Source organism: Paramormyrops kingsleyae, chromosome 4 (genome assembly GCF_048594095.1).
Source record: "Paramormyrops kingsleyae isolate MSU_618 chromosome 4, PKINGS_0.4, whole genome shotgun sequence".
In the NCBI taxonomy this organism is placed as follows: Eukaryota; Metazoa; Chordata; class Actinopteri; order Osteoglossiformes; family Mormyridae; genus Paramormyrops; species Paramormyrops kingsleyae.
Genome location: NC_132800.1, coordinates 40,444,711 through 40,461,466, shown reverse-complemented (window position 1 = coordinate 40,461,466; position 16,756 = coordinate 40,444,711). Strand labels below are relative to the sequence as shown.

Genomic DNA, 16,756 nt, shown 5'->3' with positions numbered 1-16,756 from the left:
GCTGAATAATCAAAGTGGCAGTGTTCAGGACCTTGACTTCCCTGGTGTATTTAACAGAAACTCAGCCTCTGGGGAAGCTTTCACATTAGGGTATTACAAATTGTTTTCCAGTCTTTAACTTCTATTTACTTTCTCAGGTTGGTAGGTGAATTGATATAATATTACAGTTCTTCAAACAGGGTCAAATTCGGGGTTCCCAAAGCACTGGAGACTCTGTAGGTAGCTTGAGGTAAGGAGCTCTCTGGAAGAAGGGTACATTTGCTGCTGCTGCCCAGGTGGAAGATCCTGCCCCCCCATGTCCTTCCCTAAGTTATCATCAACGTACCCCCTACCTGACTACGTTGGCGTGGTTGACCGTACACCAGGGCTATTCAAATCACGGTCCTGAAGGTCCGAGCCCTGCTGATTTTCCAGCCTTCCTTTACCTGTGAGCAGGGTATGAAGCCTCTGTGGCCAATCAGAATCAGTAATTATTAAACCAACTACCTGGGAACATTGGAAACAAGGCCTGGATTTGGATTTGAGGTCCAGATTTGAAGATCCCTGCCCTACACCATCACTGTGTCTGTTATTTTGACTCACTGCAGATACGTCACAGAATTCGTGGACCTGGGCAATGTGTCAGCACTTAGAACGTTCCGGGTGCTCCGAGCCCTGAAGACCATCTCCGTCATTCCAGGTGAGAGGAAGGCTCCTCGTGCTGCCTTAGGTTTAGAGTCTTGCTGGTCTATGTTTTGTGGGGACCACAGAGCAACACAGCATTTCCCAGAAGGCTTTCAAAATGCTGAATTTTCTCTATTACAGTATTGCCTTGGATAAATTTTTTATTGGGTGCCAAATAAATTCCCTGACTCGTCACTCCATGGGTCTGCTCCATATCCCAAGGATTTCAGTTTCTGCATATAGCCTACTCTTAAGGTTAATGATTTTGTACTTCACAGCCATCCATCCATCCATCCATCCTCTAACCTCTTATGGTCAGGGACATGACGGGGCCTGTAGTCTATCCCAAGCAGCAAAGGGCATGAGGTTGGAGTACAGCCTGTCTCTATAAGGCAATACAACCGAGACTACACAGGTTATTTGAGGTAACATGAGCGAGAATCTTGTTACATCATTTTAGCTGAGCGAGTAACATCTATCAGTCATGGCTAGTTAGAGAATCATTGTCATTTATATGTAAATGAGTGTTAACAGAATACATTGGCATCATTCGAGTTTCATTCTCGTCTCTATGGAAATTCCCGTGCAGGGTACAAAAACAATACAGAAAACTTTATTAAAATAAGATTCGGCACAACTTAGTCTGGGATGGACGGAGAACTGAAGCATATGACACAGGGATGGGGGAAAGAAAATACGGAACGGTAAATGGGCATTGGATTTCAGAAAAGGTTGAGAAGAGACGTGGGCTTGGACAATGGGGTGTAGAACTCAAATAGCTTACGTAGCTTATATATGATGGATAATCAGTCAGAGGTGGGACAAGTGAATAAATGAGTGTCCAGCCCTGGGAGGTGCATGGCCACCCCCCATGACACCAACCCTAATATGCCCTATTTCAAGGCTAAGCTTGGGCAGAGCACAGCTGACACAGCTTGGATGGCTGACCTACTCTGGCCCAAACCATCCACTGTAAATGCTAAAACCCAAAGTGACTCCTTAATGCTCGGTGTGCACACAGCTCTCTGGTGACCTGGGCAGACTCGGCCCAGATTACACAAACATGTGCATACGGTTAGTCACGAGGAAAACAAAAAAACAAAGGTACAGCGGAATGTTTGGACAACAGGCATTTCAAATGACATATTACTGGCTAAGTGCATTGATTGTACAAGACATTAGGGCTGCACGATGTATCGATTTCAAATCGAAATCGCGATTTGAAACAACGCGATTAGCAAATCATAAAAATCGCGAATTAGGATATACATTATACAGCATGTCGGACCCAGGGTTTAAAACTGCTGTGAGAATAGTTTTACAAATTCATGCCATGCTCCCTGTGTGATAGTCATTCTCACCAATCACAAGCACCGTGCTTATCGCCTGCCAGTCATGCTCACCAATCACAAGTGGCCCAAGAAGGCGTACAGGCCCACAAACAGCAAAGACGTGAAACCCAAGGAAAATGTTACATTCGCGGTACGGAAAAATACTGATTCCGCTACTGAGCTATCAGTGAATTGCCTTCCTATTTCATGGTCCGAGATTGTTTCAGAAAGGTCTTATCATCAATAGAATCGGCGAGCTCCTTTTAAACACCAGCTGCAGTATACTTCAGCGTATCATACCTTTGGTTTTTGTTAATAGGTAATAGCATTAGTATACCGCTAACCCATCAAAACAACAATGAGACAGTCAGTAATTCTTTCAGCAGCGGAGTCGGTGACCCCCCAAAAAAGCCATAAAACCCATAATACAGTGGTGTTTATGTCATATGTTTTTGTGCTTATTAAATTTAAGTGTTTCGAAAGATTAATCCAACAACAGTAATAAAATAAAAGTCTTGCTTTAACATAAATACTAAAAGAATAGATCGCTTTAATCGCTATTACAGTTGGGTATGGGCACGCGGTCTTATTTAGAAAACATACAAAAAGCGACGCATATATTGTTTAATCATTTGTTTTGTATTTGTCCGAGTAACAATTATGCAAAGGAATGATAAGCTGCTTCAGTCGAAAACTGCATTTTACTTCTCATTTAAAATAAAATGCAGGGTTGGCAACTTCGGTCAGCTGCATGGAGTTAGATTTTCTATTCTCTGTTCTGCACACACAATTACATGTATGTAAGTTTTATTACCTTGTAAATAGTCTGTAGGGTTTGCAAACTGCCGTAACGTTTTTGATGCAGCTAGTTTTAAGTTTAGAATGGAATATAGATTTGCCGTCTGAAAGAGTTTGCAACCATGAACACGTACATTTTTTGTTTCACCTGAATTGATTTGTATAGAAAATAGCGTATACAGTTGTTAAAATGCGGAAACTTCGACCAACATGAAATCACCAATAAACGACTTCTATTTATTCAACATTTTATAAAATGCATACTACGATAAAAAATTTCTAGCTTTACTGTTTCAGGACAGAACAGCCACTCTGTTATGAACATTATGGTTTTTTGAGTGTTATTAGTGTTATAACAGTAGCTAACAACACAATAGCGCAAACAAAAGGGCTGCATACACCGAAGTAGTTCTTGCTTGTTCATTGGCGTGGGATAAGGCGGTTCTAGTGTTATTAGGATGGTAATAAGCGTTACCTGCAAGATCGCTATTTTTCTTTTTGCTGCAATTGTTTTCATTATTACTTTATTTAACTTGACACATCACATCTTTAAATTCTCATCCTTGCATTAGAATATAGACCAGTTAATACTGATGGTATCTCATGCTGCGTCATATGTTTTAAAATTACTACACACTGAATATTGAACTGATCAAGCTTGACATTAAAAAAATTAAATCGCAAATCAAATCGTAATCGCAATTTCTGTCGGAAAAATCGCGATTCGATATTTTCCCCAAATCGTGCAGCCCTACAAGACATATTGTTTACTTAATTTGGCCTCTTAAAGAGCATTACACCAAATCATTTAGAACTATAGCTGCAGTATAATATTTCCTTGTAATTGACCAACATCAGTTGACTATAAAATGCCCAATTGCTCAAAGAAACAGGAAGATGTTGGTCTTTGTAGAACATCTTCTTGACAGAAGTCAGCTAGCTGGCCTGTTCTGAGGTGATGTGTTCCCCTGGCATTTTGTTGCTCAGCTATGCTGCGATTTACGATGCAATTACAGATTTTTAAAAAAAGTGTCTCAAATGTATTTCTCCTATACCCCTGCCGTGTAACAGCTTCAACGGCAACCGCATCGTTCAGAAAGTACTGGAATGTTTTTTTGAGTCACAGCATGGGTGTGTGGCCTCTTTGACAGACAACTAAAACCACAAAGAAAATGACAATCAAAGTTGAAAAGTAGGAGAAGTAGTTATTTGTTGGGAGTAACTTTTCACTGGCACAGACGCCCCATGGTTTACTTCAGCATGGTGTTGACCCAAAACTCCTTGTAGGGAAAATAGCACATCAAAGCAGGTGTTAGTGATGTTAAACTATTGACCAACCTACGACTTCTTTCATCAATCATAAATAGGACTGGGAGACTCCCACGTAACCCCCAAACACGCAACCAAACTGCTCTCCCATCTCAGGCCTGAAAACCATCGTGGGTGCCCTGATCCAGTCCGTGAAGAAGCTTGCAGACGTCATGATCCTCACCATGTTCTGCCTGAGCGTCTTCGCCCTCATCGGCCTGCAGCTCTTCATGGGCATGCTGAGGCAGAAATGCATCCGCAACCCCGAACACTGCATCAATGCCACCACCAACGGCAGCGACACCTTCCAGTGTGACAACCGAACCTGGGACTCCCTTGAGGACTTCCTGAACGATGAAGGTGACACCACAGAAACCACGAGATCTTCTGTGAAAGCACAGGACTGCGTAGATGTTTCAGGGCAGGGGTGAAGATGGGGGGGACAAAACCATTTACACACCTGTAACTCAATCAGTATGCGGTGTCACAGCAAGGAGAGCATCCAGAAGAAATGGTCTGGTTCTGATGTGTTTACGCTATATTCAGTTAAGCCAGAGACCAAAGCTGCGATTTTAAATGTTACGCAGGTTACCTCTCCGTCTCATCCCAGGTGTTCTGACAAAAATACCCCACTTCTGCCTCCTGTGGATCCCTTCACCATCAACAGCCAGGTCTTTCAGGGCTTTGCAGTTAACAATGAAATTGGATTAGCATTTACTTTTCACACCGATGCTGTTACATCTCTGCATACATAACTCTCAGGGTCCTCATTCTGACCACACAGCTGTTGTGACGCAGGGTGACTTAACAGAAGGCTTCCATTATTAGCGCAGTGTTTCCATGCGTCCATGAATTTACTAAACAAACAAAAAAAAAAAAAAGACTTAAAATGAAATTCAAATGAAGCAGAGAGCAGAAAATCCATGCCTGAATATTGTTGAGAATTATACCAGGAAGCTTCTATTACAGGTATTACATGCTTTTTCTGGTGTTGTATCCACAGATAACTACTACAAGGTGGAAGGAGCGAAGGACGCCTTAATATGCGGGAACAGCAGCGATGCTGGGTGAGCGACACTCCTCTTGTCTCGGGATTGTGGTTAGATGTGTCATGGTGCCCATTATACAGTCATTGACAAAAGTCTTGTCACATAAGGACATAGTAACTTAAAAAGGCATATAACTTTATTTCTAATCAATCAATTGTTACATTGAATGGATCAATTTAATGCCAAGGGCTTTCACATTAATAACTGGGTACAAAATGAAACAGTCAAAAAGTGTCCTGATGTTCACAGCTTGTTAAAGTCCATAACACCTGTTTTTGCAAGGACAAAAGTCTTGTCATGTCTTTTAATTATTCAACCAATCACAGATTTGAGGTTCACCTGTGACAAATATTGTAATGAACATAATCCCAGGTGTGTATAAAAAGAACCCCAGCACACCAGACCTTCACTTGAAGTGCAACCTGACTTCTGACAACATGCCAAAGATTCAACCACAGACCAAGTCTGCTGCTGAGGTGGCAGACATCGTTAATGTATCCAAACGTCAAGTGGAGGGGATTAAAAAAAGATATGAAGAAACTGGTGATGTTCATGACAAGCCCAGGTCAGGCAGACCCCGTAAGACAACTCTTTGAGAGGACCGTTTGTTGCTTCGAAAGTCCAGGGCCAACCCTTTTTCAACTGCAGCAGAGCTACATCAGAACTGGTCACCAGAAACCGCTGTGTCTACAAGAACAGTTTCTCGAATTCTCGCACGCAGTGGTCTCCATGGCCAAATTAGTGCTCAGAAACCAGCATTAACAAGAACACAACAAAAAAGCATGTTGAATTTGCCAAGGCCCACAGCTTGCAGCAAAGAAGGTTGATTTTTCTGACGAATCATCCATTGAACTACATACCAAATGCCGCAAATACTGCAGGAGACCTGTTGGAACCCGCATGAACTCAAAATTCACCCAGAAAACAGTCAAGTTTGGTGGAGGAAAAATCATGGTTTGGGGTTACATCCATGGCAGGGCTTGTCCTTTGAAAAATGCAGGCGCACACAAATTTGTGCACCTAAAAAGTGCTAGGTGCACAATTTTTTTTGTGCACCCTAAAAGTGCTAGGTGCACAATTTTACCTTTTTTGTGCGCCTAAAATGTGGTTGGACTTTGGTGCAATGGGTCAAAATCCAAAAAGTCCTAGTGTTAGTTGAGACATATTTAACATATTTTGTAGAAACCCATTTAAAGTGAATCACTTTTTATTGGTGAATAAAATTTGCAATTCAGAATTCAGTCTTTTTTGCATCAATACTTTGGAGATTGTCCTCAATTTGCATAACACTTGCTGCAGAAGGCTCAGAGAGGAAGAGCACCATAATATTAAGATTATATGGGCCAAAACTTAGATATGGCATCCAATACATTGTATGAGCCAAATTCTGTTTCTCCACTGAAATTGCATTTGTTAGCCAGTGTCTTCTCTGAAAACTTAATTCTTGGATGAAAAACACATCAGCAGTCGATCCCAGCAGCAGCCGATCCTTAACATGTATACAGCTAAGACTAACTAGTTATGAAGATGCCATCTCTTAAGTGCTTGAGTAGTTTTGAGTAGGTTGCCTTCCAGGATATAATCTGCAACTAGACCACAGGGTGAGTAATGACAGTAGCCAAGGATATTGCTATTGGACTAGGACTAGGAGTGGGGATAGCTCAATATTAAGAGTTGGACAATAGGGTTGGGTCGATAGACGATGCCATCGTCCATCGCCGATAGACATCACGATGCTGAGCCGACATCGCGATCCTCCGCCCCACCCCCGCTGCAGCAGCAACCAGCTCACGAAAAACACACCACTTAATCACACTATATAGCCAAATTAAATGCATGCTTTCAATTTCCGCATCTTTACTTATATTATGAGGAAACAACAAGGAAGTTGTTATAGCGATCACAATACAAATTACAGTGAACGCCAAACGAATTACACGAACTAGTTCGTTTACATTAAAAAATGAGGCATACAGAAACAGCAGAAATTTTTAATTTTTTTTATTAAATAAGATTAAATAAACTACACCAAATATGCCTTTTTCATGGTTTTACCATAACGAACAGAACTTGACCGCAAATCCTACACACCACTTCAGGCGTATCTCGTGGCTGTCCTGTTTCATTCGGTCTAAAGCTAAAGTATTGCCAGAAAGGTGAATTTGCACCTTTTTTTTACCAACCGAGTTTGTCGACGCCATTATAACGACACAGATCACTGTGCCTATTCCTGCCAGAGTCCCGCGGAAAAAGTGATTGACAGGTGGTAATTTGTGTGTAACATCTTTATTTATTTATGGTTTGGTTATGGGTAAAACAAAGACCATGCGGGTCAGGTAGTGGAAACGGTAGGCTACAATTAATTAATTCGTTATGAATTAATTATTTAACACCAACCATCGCTCCCCTCCCCAAAAACGTTGCATTCTGACACGGATGACCCTTGTTATCCATGCTTTTTTTCGACGCCATTGTTGTCATGAATATAATTCCGTGGGGCGTCGAGTGGTCACGTGACAAAAGGCGCGTACAATTTAATTCTTTTTTATTGATAGGCGCGCATTTCTTTGCGCAGCTCTTCACCATTTTAGGCGCGTGATGGCGTGCACGCGCAATTGCGCACCTTAAAGGACAAGCCCTGCCATGGGGGTGTTCGAGAGTGGATGGCAACATCAACAGCCTGAAGTATCAAGATATTCTTGCTGCCCATTACATTCCAAATCATAAGAGAGGGCAAATTCTGCAGAAGGATGGCGCTCCTTCTCATACTTCAGCCTCCACATTGAAGTTCCTGAAACTGAACAGGATCAAGGTGCTCCAGGATTGGCCAGCCCAGTCACCAGACATGAACATTATTGAGCATGTCTGGGGTAAGATGAAGGAGGAGGCTTGGAAGACGAAACCAAAGAATCTAGACGAACCCTGGGAGTCCTGCAAAACTGCTTTCTTTGCCATTCCTGATGACTTCATCAACAAGTTATTTCAGTCATTGCCAAGACGTATGGATATGGTCCTCCAAGCTCATGGGAGTCATACACATTATTATTTTTTTTTTCCAAGGCACCATGACTTTATGTTCTGATGTTATTGTAGCATGTTTGTGTATTCTAAATGAAATATATGTATAATTTCTACATTATTTTGCATATGACAAGACTTTTGTCCAGGCAAAAGTTGACCTTTCTGTCCTAATTACATGACAAAACTCAATGAATGATGCAAAACTTTATTTTGGTATAATAAGCATAATCTAGAGGGCTTTGCCTTTTCTTATAAGCCATTTCTGATTCCAACTGATTAACTACAGGTCAAGTTATTATTTGTTGTTCCTACAACTTGGTTAAGCGACAAGACTTTTGTCAGGCACTGTAGGTTATATACATTACAGAAGACAAACATCTTAAGGGGACATCTATAGTGTGTGTTCTTACAGAATCTTAAAGTGGCTTCTTCTATTAGGTAACATTTCAATGACACATTATGTAGTTTTCCAATTACTTCTAAGAGGCAATTTAGTCAGTAAATTAAAAAGTATGCTTGTGAGACACCTATATGCATTGCAAGAATCATTTTAATCACAGCCAGCAGATGACAGTGTACTGCAGAAATTTAGGGGAGCATCTTTGGTCTTACAACCACATGCACTTAAATAAAAAAACACAAACTTCAGGAAAATTAAATCAAAAGTGCACTATAGTGCCTGTTCAATTCCCCCGTGTGATAAATTTATGTAGAGAATATGACTGAAATAAAATGCATAAAAACGGAAATGAGGATAAAGCACTGAGGGCAGACGACCAGCTGTTTACAGTAGGGCTTCACAGCCACCCACCTGTGGCCGGTACTTTGTCGGGGGGGGGGCTGATTTGTGGAGGGGTTGGTTCATTTCTAAAAATAAATTATATTTTCAATTCCTTTACAATCCCACACCTTCACATGTTATGTTTGCATCTGAAAAATAGGAAACAAATAAACGTATGACATCATTGACCGATGTGTCAGCATGGTCCCTCCCCCCAGGCTGTTTTAGCTGCCTGTGACATTTTTGTACGATTTAAACAGGTCCACCGACGTCAAAGGGTTGGGAATCCCTAGTTTACATTGGTCACAGCAGAAAGACGAGCAGAGGATCTGTCATTACATACACTATAATGGCAGAGAGTTTAAAGGAAAATCTGGCTTAGACGTAAACCGTCACAGACCCTGACATGCTGCAAAAACAAAATATTTACCTACTCATAAATGTTGCACAAATCATTTGCGTATTAGTGTAATTTCCATGCAGGACAGTTAGTGATCCTGCATACTGACTGTCTCTCTGTATGGGCTGTCAGGCACCAAAGATGTAAATAGCAGAAAATAAATGTATTCAACATCATATTATAAATACAAAAGACTGTATAGTGAGAGAAGAATGTGTAATTTCTTGGCACAAAGGCACAGTGGTGATGTCGCTTCACGTTGTCATGTCGTCAGATGTGAAAGAGAGATGACTCGAGCATGGCTCATTCTTTATGGCTCGCCTCGCCTCTGGGGCATCAGCTGATCAACGCGTGTCTCCTGCCTCACGGGCCCCTGGGTGGCTGATCAGCTGTGAAACGGCCCCAGGTTCATGAGAAGCCTGTTTGTGGCTCGTTCGCGAGTCTCTGGTTGACCTCACATCCTTTCCTGCACTTTAAGACCCTTCACCCCGTGGACCTGAGCAGAGAGAGGCCCGCATACATATGACACACCATAATTCTCAGACACAAAAGGGCTACATGTTTTGAGACGGACAAAAACCTCCAGTTTACATTCACACTGTGAAAGAACAAGTGACACGAAACAGTAACTGATGATGAGTTCAGAATGTCTGGTATTCTGTTCCATCTGGTAACTCCCTTCACATCAAAGTGAAGCATTTCTCATTCTCAACAACAAATAGGCAAACTGCATGCACAATAACACTTACAAACTTACGGTTATCTTATTTCTGTAAGCCTCTTACAGCAGAGAGAAATGTGATTCGTTAACTGCCTTATGCAGTACTAATGGTAGCATAAGCTACTTATAATGGTAGACTCAGATCTCAATGCGTATTGACCATCAACTTTTAATCCACTGAGGAATGACCAAGCTTTTCACTGCTTTCCCTGACGGCCAATCCCTTTGTGTGTCCTTCTGTAGAATCAGTCCTCATTCTCTTCCACAAATCAAAGGCTAGCAACTGCACGTAGGACCTGACCACTCGTCAGGTTGGTACCTGTAACAAGCTTTCGGCCATTAGTAAGAGAAAACCCTCCATTAAAAAAGAAAACACCACACTCAAATACCAAGCAGAAGATGACAAGAGATTTGAAAATGTGTCCAAACTATGACCATCCATCACACGTAACTTCATATCTGCTCACCATCTTTCCATTGCATGTAACTTCATATTCCTATATCAGACATCTACTCGCCATCCTTCAGTTATGTGCAACTTAATATTTCCATAACTGACATCCGCTCACTATCCTTCCGTTACACGTAACTTCAAATTCCCGTATCTGACATCTGCTCTCCATCCTTCTGTTACGTGTAACGTCAAATTCCCATATCTGTCATCGGCTCGCTATCCTTCAGTCAATTGTAATTTCATATTCTCGTATCTGACATCTGCTTGTCGTCCTTCCATTACATATAACTTCATATTCCCACATCTTGCATTTGCTCGTCAGTATCAGTGCTCATTGTCTTTCATTCTCACAGGAAGGATTTCCCTACTTTAGTCACATTTTATCCCCCTTGAAGCCTTTTGCCTGCACTTAATGGGCTTGTTAATGCTCATTACAACCATAACAGCACAAAGTGAAGATTAATGCACCCATCTCTCTCCTGTGCACTTTTAATTTTGGCCCCTTTTCTCTTTACATATAAACCAGGATATCTGAGCATCTTTACATGGCTTGGCACATCTTATAGATATGAATCACTTTGACGTTGCTGGAAACCGCCAAATGGCAATACTAGGAAACATCAATATTCACTGTTTAACTTTTTTAAAACTTCTTTTTGTTTTTAATATTATTGTAGGCAAAATCTGTTCATTCTGCATGAAGTGAAGAAACATGTGAACATTACATAGAGAAACAATTCTGAAAGAAATTATTTTAAGCATTAAGAAGACCCCTTCAAATAATCCCAGGCTAGGGCCAGTAACCAAGGGCCAGTGACCCTTTCTAAATTCGTTCTTTCCTTGATTGTTCCTAAGTGTGTTCCCCTCACACTGTTTTGTTACCCTGTTGGCATTCGACACATTAGGTAGCTAAGAGACCAGCCCCCACATTCACCTCACAAAGTCAGGCCAGAGTCAGCAAATGCGCACAGATTCTGGGACAGTATGACGTCTGTGCATCCTTAATCTCACCCACTCTCCTAAAGACCACCAAAGCAGCAGCAGCAGTGACTGCCTGTGACCATATCCAGAGACAGTACCACAGTCCTATCCCAGGACTGGGCAGTCCTGCTTAAGTGCATCCTGTGTACTTGCTAAGTCTGACAAAGCCATTCTGTTGTGTTACAGCAACAATATAATTGCATATTGGCCGTTAACTGTTGTCTGAAAACAAAGCAGGGATTTATTAGTTTGGTTATTGTGTTTTGATTTCACACACATTTACCGGACAAATTATTTCTCTTCAGTTTGTTCTGTATGTTCCAGATGTAATTCAAACACTCATTAATAAGTCTGTCAGACCCCGTTTTCAGTACTGACCTCTTCCACATGTCTGCATACTTTGTACTGACAAACAAATGCGAATGATTTGCGAGCTCGCTTTTATAATGGCCTGTAAGTTTTATTATAACTTATAATAATTTACTATTTTTGCAACAAAAAAAAAACACAGAGTGCTTCAATACGTCAATCAACATTTATGACGTTACAGTCGAAATTACCTGCGTTCTGAAATGTCACCGTATCTGAAAGACAGAGACCAGGGGACAAAATAGCACTCCAGAGATGCAGTAAGAAACTATCTCCACAGGCAACAGCCTCCTGGATACTGTTGCTATAGAAACTTTAAGCATTTTTATCCTGACATCAACCTTGTCTTAGTATTAGCTTTACTGCATAATAATAATTCATATCCCTCTTATCTTTCCGTATCCTGCTTGGTCAGAGGTGAGAGGTCACAGGCTCTGAAACAGAAATGCAGCATTCAAACACGAGTGTAATAGGATTCTGCGGGAGAGAGTGAAAAAGTTCACACTGTTAATAAGCTTTTAAAGCTGTTACATATATGGTGTGCCTTTGGAGTGTTTTTCTGGGGAAACCCTTTTGTAAGTGTCTGGGTTCTTATGTCCATCTTTTCACCTTCTGAATTCTGGGCCACACGCATACTCTGGGTGAGATACGAAAACCAGATTAATGCAGTCCGATCCAAAAAAAATGGGGAGCCAGGGCTGCCATTACCTGGCGAACCAGCATGGTTAGCCAAGAAAATGGCAAACAGGGTCCTTGGGAGGTAAGATACCATTTTGAGGTCGTCTGTTGATCTGCCTGTCAAAAAGGAAGACCAGACTAGCTGGCGTTCTTTTCCTCCAAATCCCAAGGTAGCAGATTTTGGTCCATGTTGAGACCGGTGGTGAAAGGGCTCACCTGCGACATGCTCTTCCTGATTTCCTGGAAACTTCTACCTTCAGTCTCAAGGTGGTTGTCACTCTTCAGAAATCACTACTCGGTCTGCAGAGTTTTGCAGATTCTTTTTTATGTGCCAAAATATTACGTGCAAGAAATCCGCTCCTGTTTTTTTGACCAGCGTGCAATGTTTGCCGACAGGAGGCTGGAACAGCAGCATCTGGGAATCCCTGCTCCTTGGATTAACCTCTTGATCTCATCTGTGATGATAAAAGGGAAACTTTGGCACTGTATTGTGGGAAAGCTGGCTCTGGTGCTCCAAGTTTTCTACCTCTGAGCTGGTTAGGCATGACCAGTGTCAGAGTGTCAGAGCGTCAGAGCTGTTGGCTTTGCATAAAATCAAGCCCACTAAACTGTACTGTTTTTTTTTTTTTTTTTTTTACAAAAATGGGATTAAATAACTGTTTGAAAGATTTCCTCTTTTATTCCACTGTATCCCGACAGGGGGATACTTATTCACAGCAATGACAAGATCACACCCAAAATAATGTAGGTCACAATAACAATGATTTGCACTGATCCACAAAGGTTCTGGTTCACAGATGAGTCGTACTGAATTTTTTTGCTGTCTTTGAGCTTCAGCAGGCATGAAGCTGCAGGACTTAATAGTGTCTCACAGTGACATCATGAACAATCCAGGGCATTTTCTTATCCTTTCGCATAACTGCATTTTAAAGAGAATTCAATCATGCCAATCTGAGTGCTGAATTAGCCAAGCTGTTAGCGAAACGCACGCCCAATCATAGTCGCTGATAGGGTTCTGGGAAGCCGGGGCTTATGAGGATCCCACTTCATCCCACCAATGGCTCTAAAACATCTTAGAGCACTGGGAGATTTGCGGCTACTCTCATCCAGCTGTGCTGAGCCATTACTAAATGAGCCCACTCTGAAACAGCGAGGCGGGAAGCTATAGCCTACACTCAACTGTCTCTGTGCTCTGGGTGGAGAACTTGATGCATCAAATTGGAATCCTAAACCTCAACTCAGGTGCCCATTTGTCTGGCCATAATCCCTCTGCTAATAAGCACTATCAGGTTTTTCTTCTGAGACCTCAGCCAAATCCCCCTCCCCTCACCTGAAAAGGATGTAATACAGGCATTGCACATGGACGCTGGATGGCTGGTTGCAGCCCTTGGAGAGTCTGGCAGAGACAAGGAAATGTTGCTTGGGGCAGATGTGGAAGGCATGTTTGTGTAGGAGGGAGACTTCAGCCTTAGGAAAAGTGAAAGATATCCTCACTCTTGCTGGTGTGTTTTTAAGGATTCTATCTGCATCTTGTTGTGGGTCAGGTTAATGTTGTCAGGTGAGAAGAAACTAAGAAACAGGAGATATTTGATGTACAAGATTTAAGATAACAATGGTCATATGTGGTCTTTCTTATAGGAAATGTCCAGATGGGTTTGAATGCTTGAAAGCAGGAAGGAACCCAAACTATGGCTACACCAGTTTTGACAGCTTCGGGTGGGCGTTTCTCGCTCTGTTTCGCCTGATGACGCAGGACTACTGGGAAAACCTCTACCAGCAGGTAATGGTGCGCTAGTGTGCGCATCAACTACTCACAGCTAGGCAACCCATTAGTGACACAATTCTTTAATTTAAAGGAACCTCATACTTGGCTGAAATCAAAAAGGGATGATCACAACAAGAATTATGGAGATTGTAACTACTGAAGCATATTGATTGAAATCCTTGATCGTTTTAGGTCAGTGTTTCCCAAACCGGTCCTGGGGGACCCTCAGATGGTAGGGAGCATCTGGGGGATCCCGAGGACAGAGTTGGGAAATTTTAGATGATGCCTCACTCAATCCATTCTGATATAAAACCTTTCCCTGCCAATGTCAGACTCTTCGCTCTGCAGGAAAGACCTACATGATCTTCTTCGTGCTGGTGATCTTCCTGGGCTCCTTCTACTTGGTGAACCTGATCCTGGCCGTGGTGGCCATGGCCTATGAGGAGCAGAACCAGGCGACCATCGCTGAGGCTTGGCAAAAGGAGCATGAGTTCCAAATGGCGATGGAGCAGCTGCGCCGGGAGCAACAGGTATATCATCATACTACTCTCAGATGCTTGAGATAGACCCTTATCCCCATTGTTCCAAGGATGCTGGCTTACCCTGCTCCCTTACCCCACACTTTCCACACCTGCATGTTGCTTTGGACAAAAGCATCCGCTAAATTAAAAATTATTAGCATCCCTATAAGGTCATCATGGGCAGCATGATGGTGCAGTGGTTAGCGCTGCTGCCTCACAACAAGAAGGTCCTGGGTTCGGTCCTGGGTCATTTCTGTGTGGAGTTCCCCATGTTCGTGTGGGTTTCCGCCATGGGTTCCAGTTTCCTCCCATGGTCCAAAAGTGTGCATGATAGGTTGATTGGCGAGTCTAAATTGGCCCTGTGAGTGTGTGTGCCCTGTGGTGTGTTGGTGACTGCCCAGGGTTGTTTCCTGCCTGTGCCCATTGTTACTGGGATTGGCTCTGGGCGACCCCAGTTGGGATTGAGTAGTGATGGATGGATGAGGTCATCATGCTCAGATGATTGAGTTACTAATTTAAATCCATGTGACTTTCTGAGACTTCATTTCACAAAATGTATCATCGACAACAGACACATGAAGTAGCCTTACCCCTTAGCCTACTTCCTGTCTGTTTGTGCACCTTCGACCCCTAGGCGATATCACAAAGGGCCCATGAGACAGACTCCATCCGATCGCCAGAAGTTTCTCCCTTCACTTTGAGAGATTCCAAAGTCCGGAAGAAACGGAGGAAATCCCAGAGATCCCCATCGGAAGTGACAGAAGCTGATGTGGATGAAAAGAATTTGGACTTGACTGATGGGCCAAAAGTAAGTTGGTTACACCTGAAACAGTTTCAAAACAGTACTCTTAAGGGCTTTGGGAAGGGTGCTGTATAAAAATGAATTAAATCGAATCAGACGCAATTTGATTAGCAGCCTGGAATATCTCATAGGCACTAAGGCTGCGTGACTGTCAATCAAAAATGAGGATCCACGCTAAGGAGATACAGGAACTGCCTAGAAAGCTGAGGCATCACAACCATTCCTAGATTTAAGTATGGGCTGTATATCAACATCGAAGGCACTAGAAGTCGTTTGGCTTTTTAAAAACTTTCAGAAGCGTCCCAATGACCTGCTTTTCTTAGCCTCATTCTGGCTCCAATCACACCTTCATTCCTTAATTTGTCATTTTCACTCCCATGACAAATCTAGGTCTCATTTTAACAAACCTGTAGGATTTCAGTCACACCTAAGGGTCGGTCATGTATCTCTCCTTTCTCGTGACCTTCCCCCACCCCCCTGCAAGATGCAGCACCTCCTTGTCCAGACCCTGTCATCTCACCCTCTGAGCGCCAGAAGAGGAAGTCAGGTCAGTATCTTCACCTTCCGGCTCCGCAAGGACTCGGAAGCGGAAGGCGACTACCTGGACACCCGGAGTGGCACCGGCTCTACGCCCATTGCCTGGCCTAAACGACGGACAAGCAACCAAAGCATGGGAAGCTACGGCTCCCAGGTTTTCACGCCCACCCTGACCATCAACGGTAGACTAGCTGTGGACCAGAACGGGGTCAACTGCTTGGGGCTGACTGTGCCACCAAGTCCCTTGGTGAAATTCTGGGATGGCAGTGTAAGTCGTCCAGGGGTGAACGTCACCCTGCTCCAGTTGTGTTCAGCTGAAACTGTCTCTACCTGTGACTTTGTGCCTAAGAGCCTTGTGTTGGTTCAAATTCAGATTGGGGGTTTATGAGTTAAATATACAAGTATATTAATGGTAAATAATAGTCCATGAAATGAAATGGTTAAAGACAGGATCACAGTGCACAAACTGAATAAGAAAACTGGCTCTCCTACAATAACTGCGATTGTCTATTATGGTCTCAGGGCATAAAGACTTGTTTCAGTTTTTGAGTCATGAGAACTTCATTGTGTGCGATGT

The 16,756-nt window shown here is 42.6% G+C and overlaps 1 protein-coding gene across 1 annotated transcript in view; it reads left to right on the top strand.

Moving 5' to 3' along the window:
• LOC111849749 (sodium channel protein type 5 subunit alpha-like) overlaps window positions 1–16,756 on the top strand; it is an 81,401-nt gene that overhangs the window by 20,489 nt on the left and 44,156 nt on the right. The window contains exons 6-12 of the mRNA XM_023822912.2: window positions 588–679; window positions 4,218–4,460; window positions 5,104–5,167; window positions 14,193–14,334; window positions 14,652–14,849; window positions 15,475–15,648; window positions 16,127–16,447. Of these exons, the coding sequence (XP_023678680.1) occupies window positions 588–679; window positions 4,218–4,460; window positions 5,104–5,167; window positions 14,193–14,334; window positions 14,652–14,849; window positions 15,475–15,648; window positions 16,127–16,447 (1,234 nt within the window). The remainder of the gene's footprint in view (window positions 1–587; window positions 680–4,217; window positions 4,461–5,103; window positions 5,168–14,192; window positions 14,335–14,651; window positions 14,850–15,474; window positions 15,649–16,126; window positions 16,448–16,756) is intronic.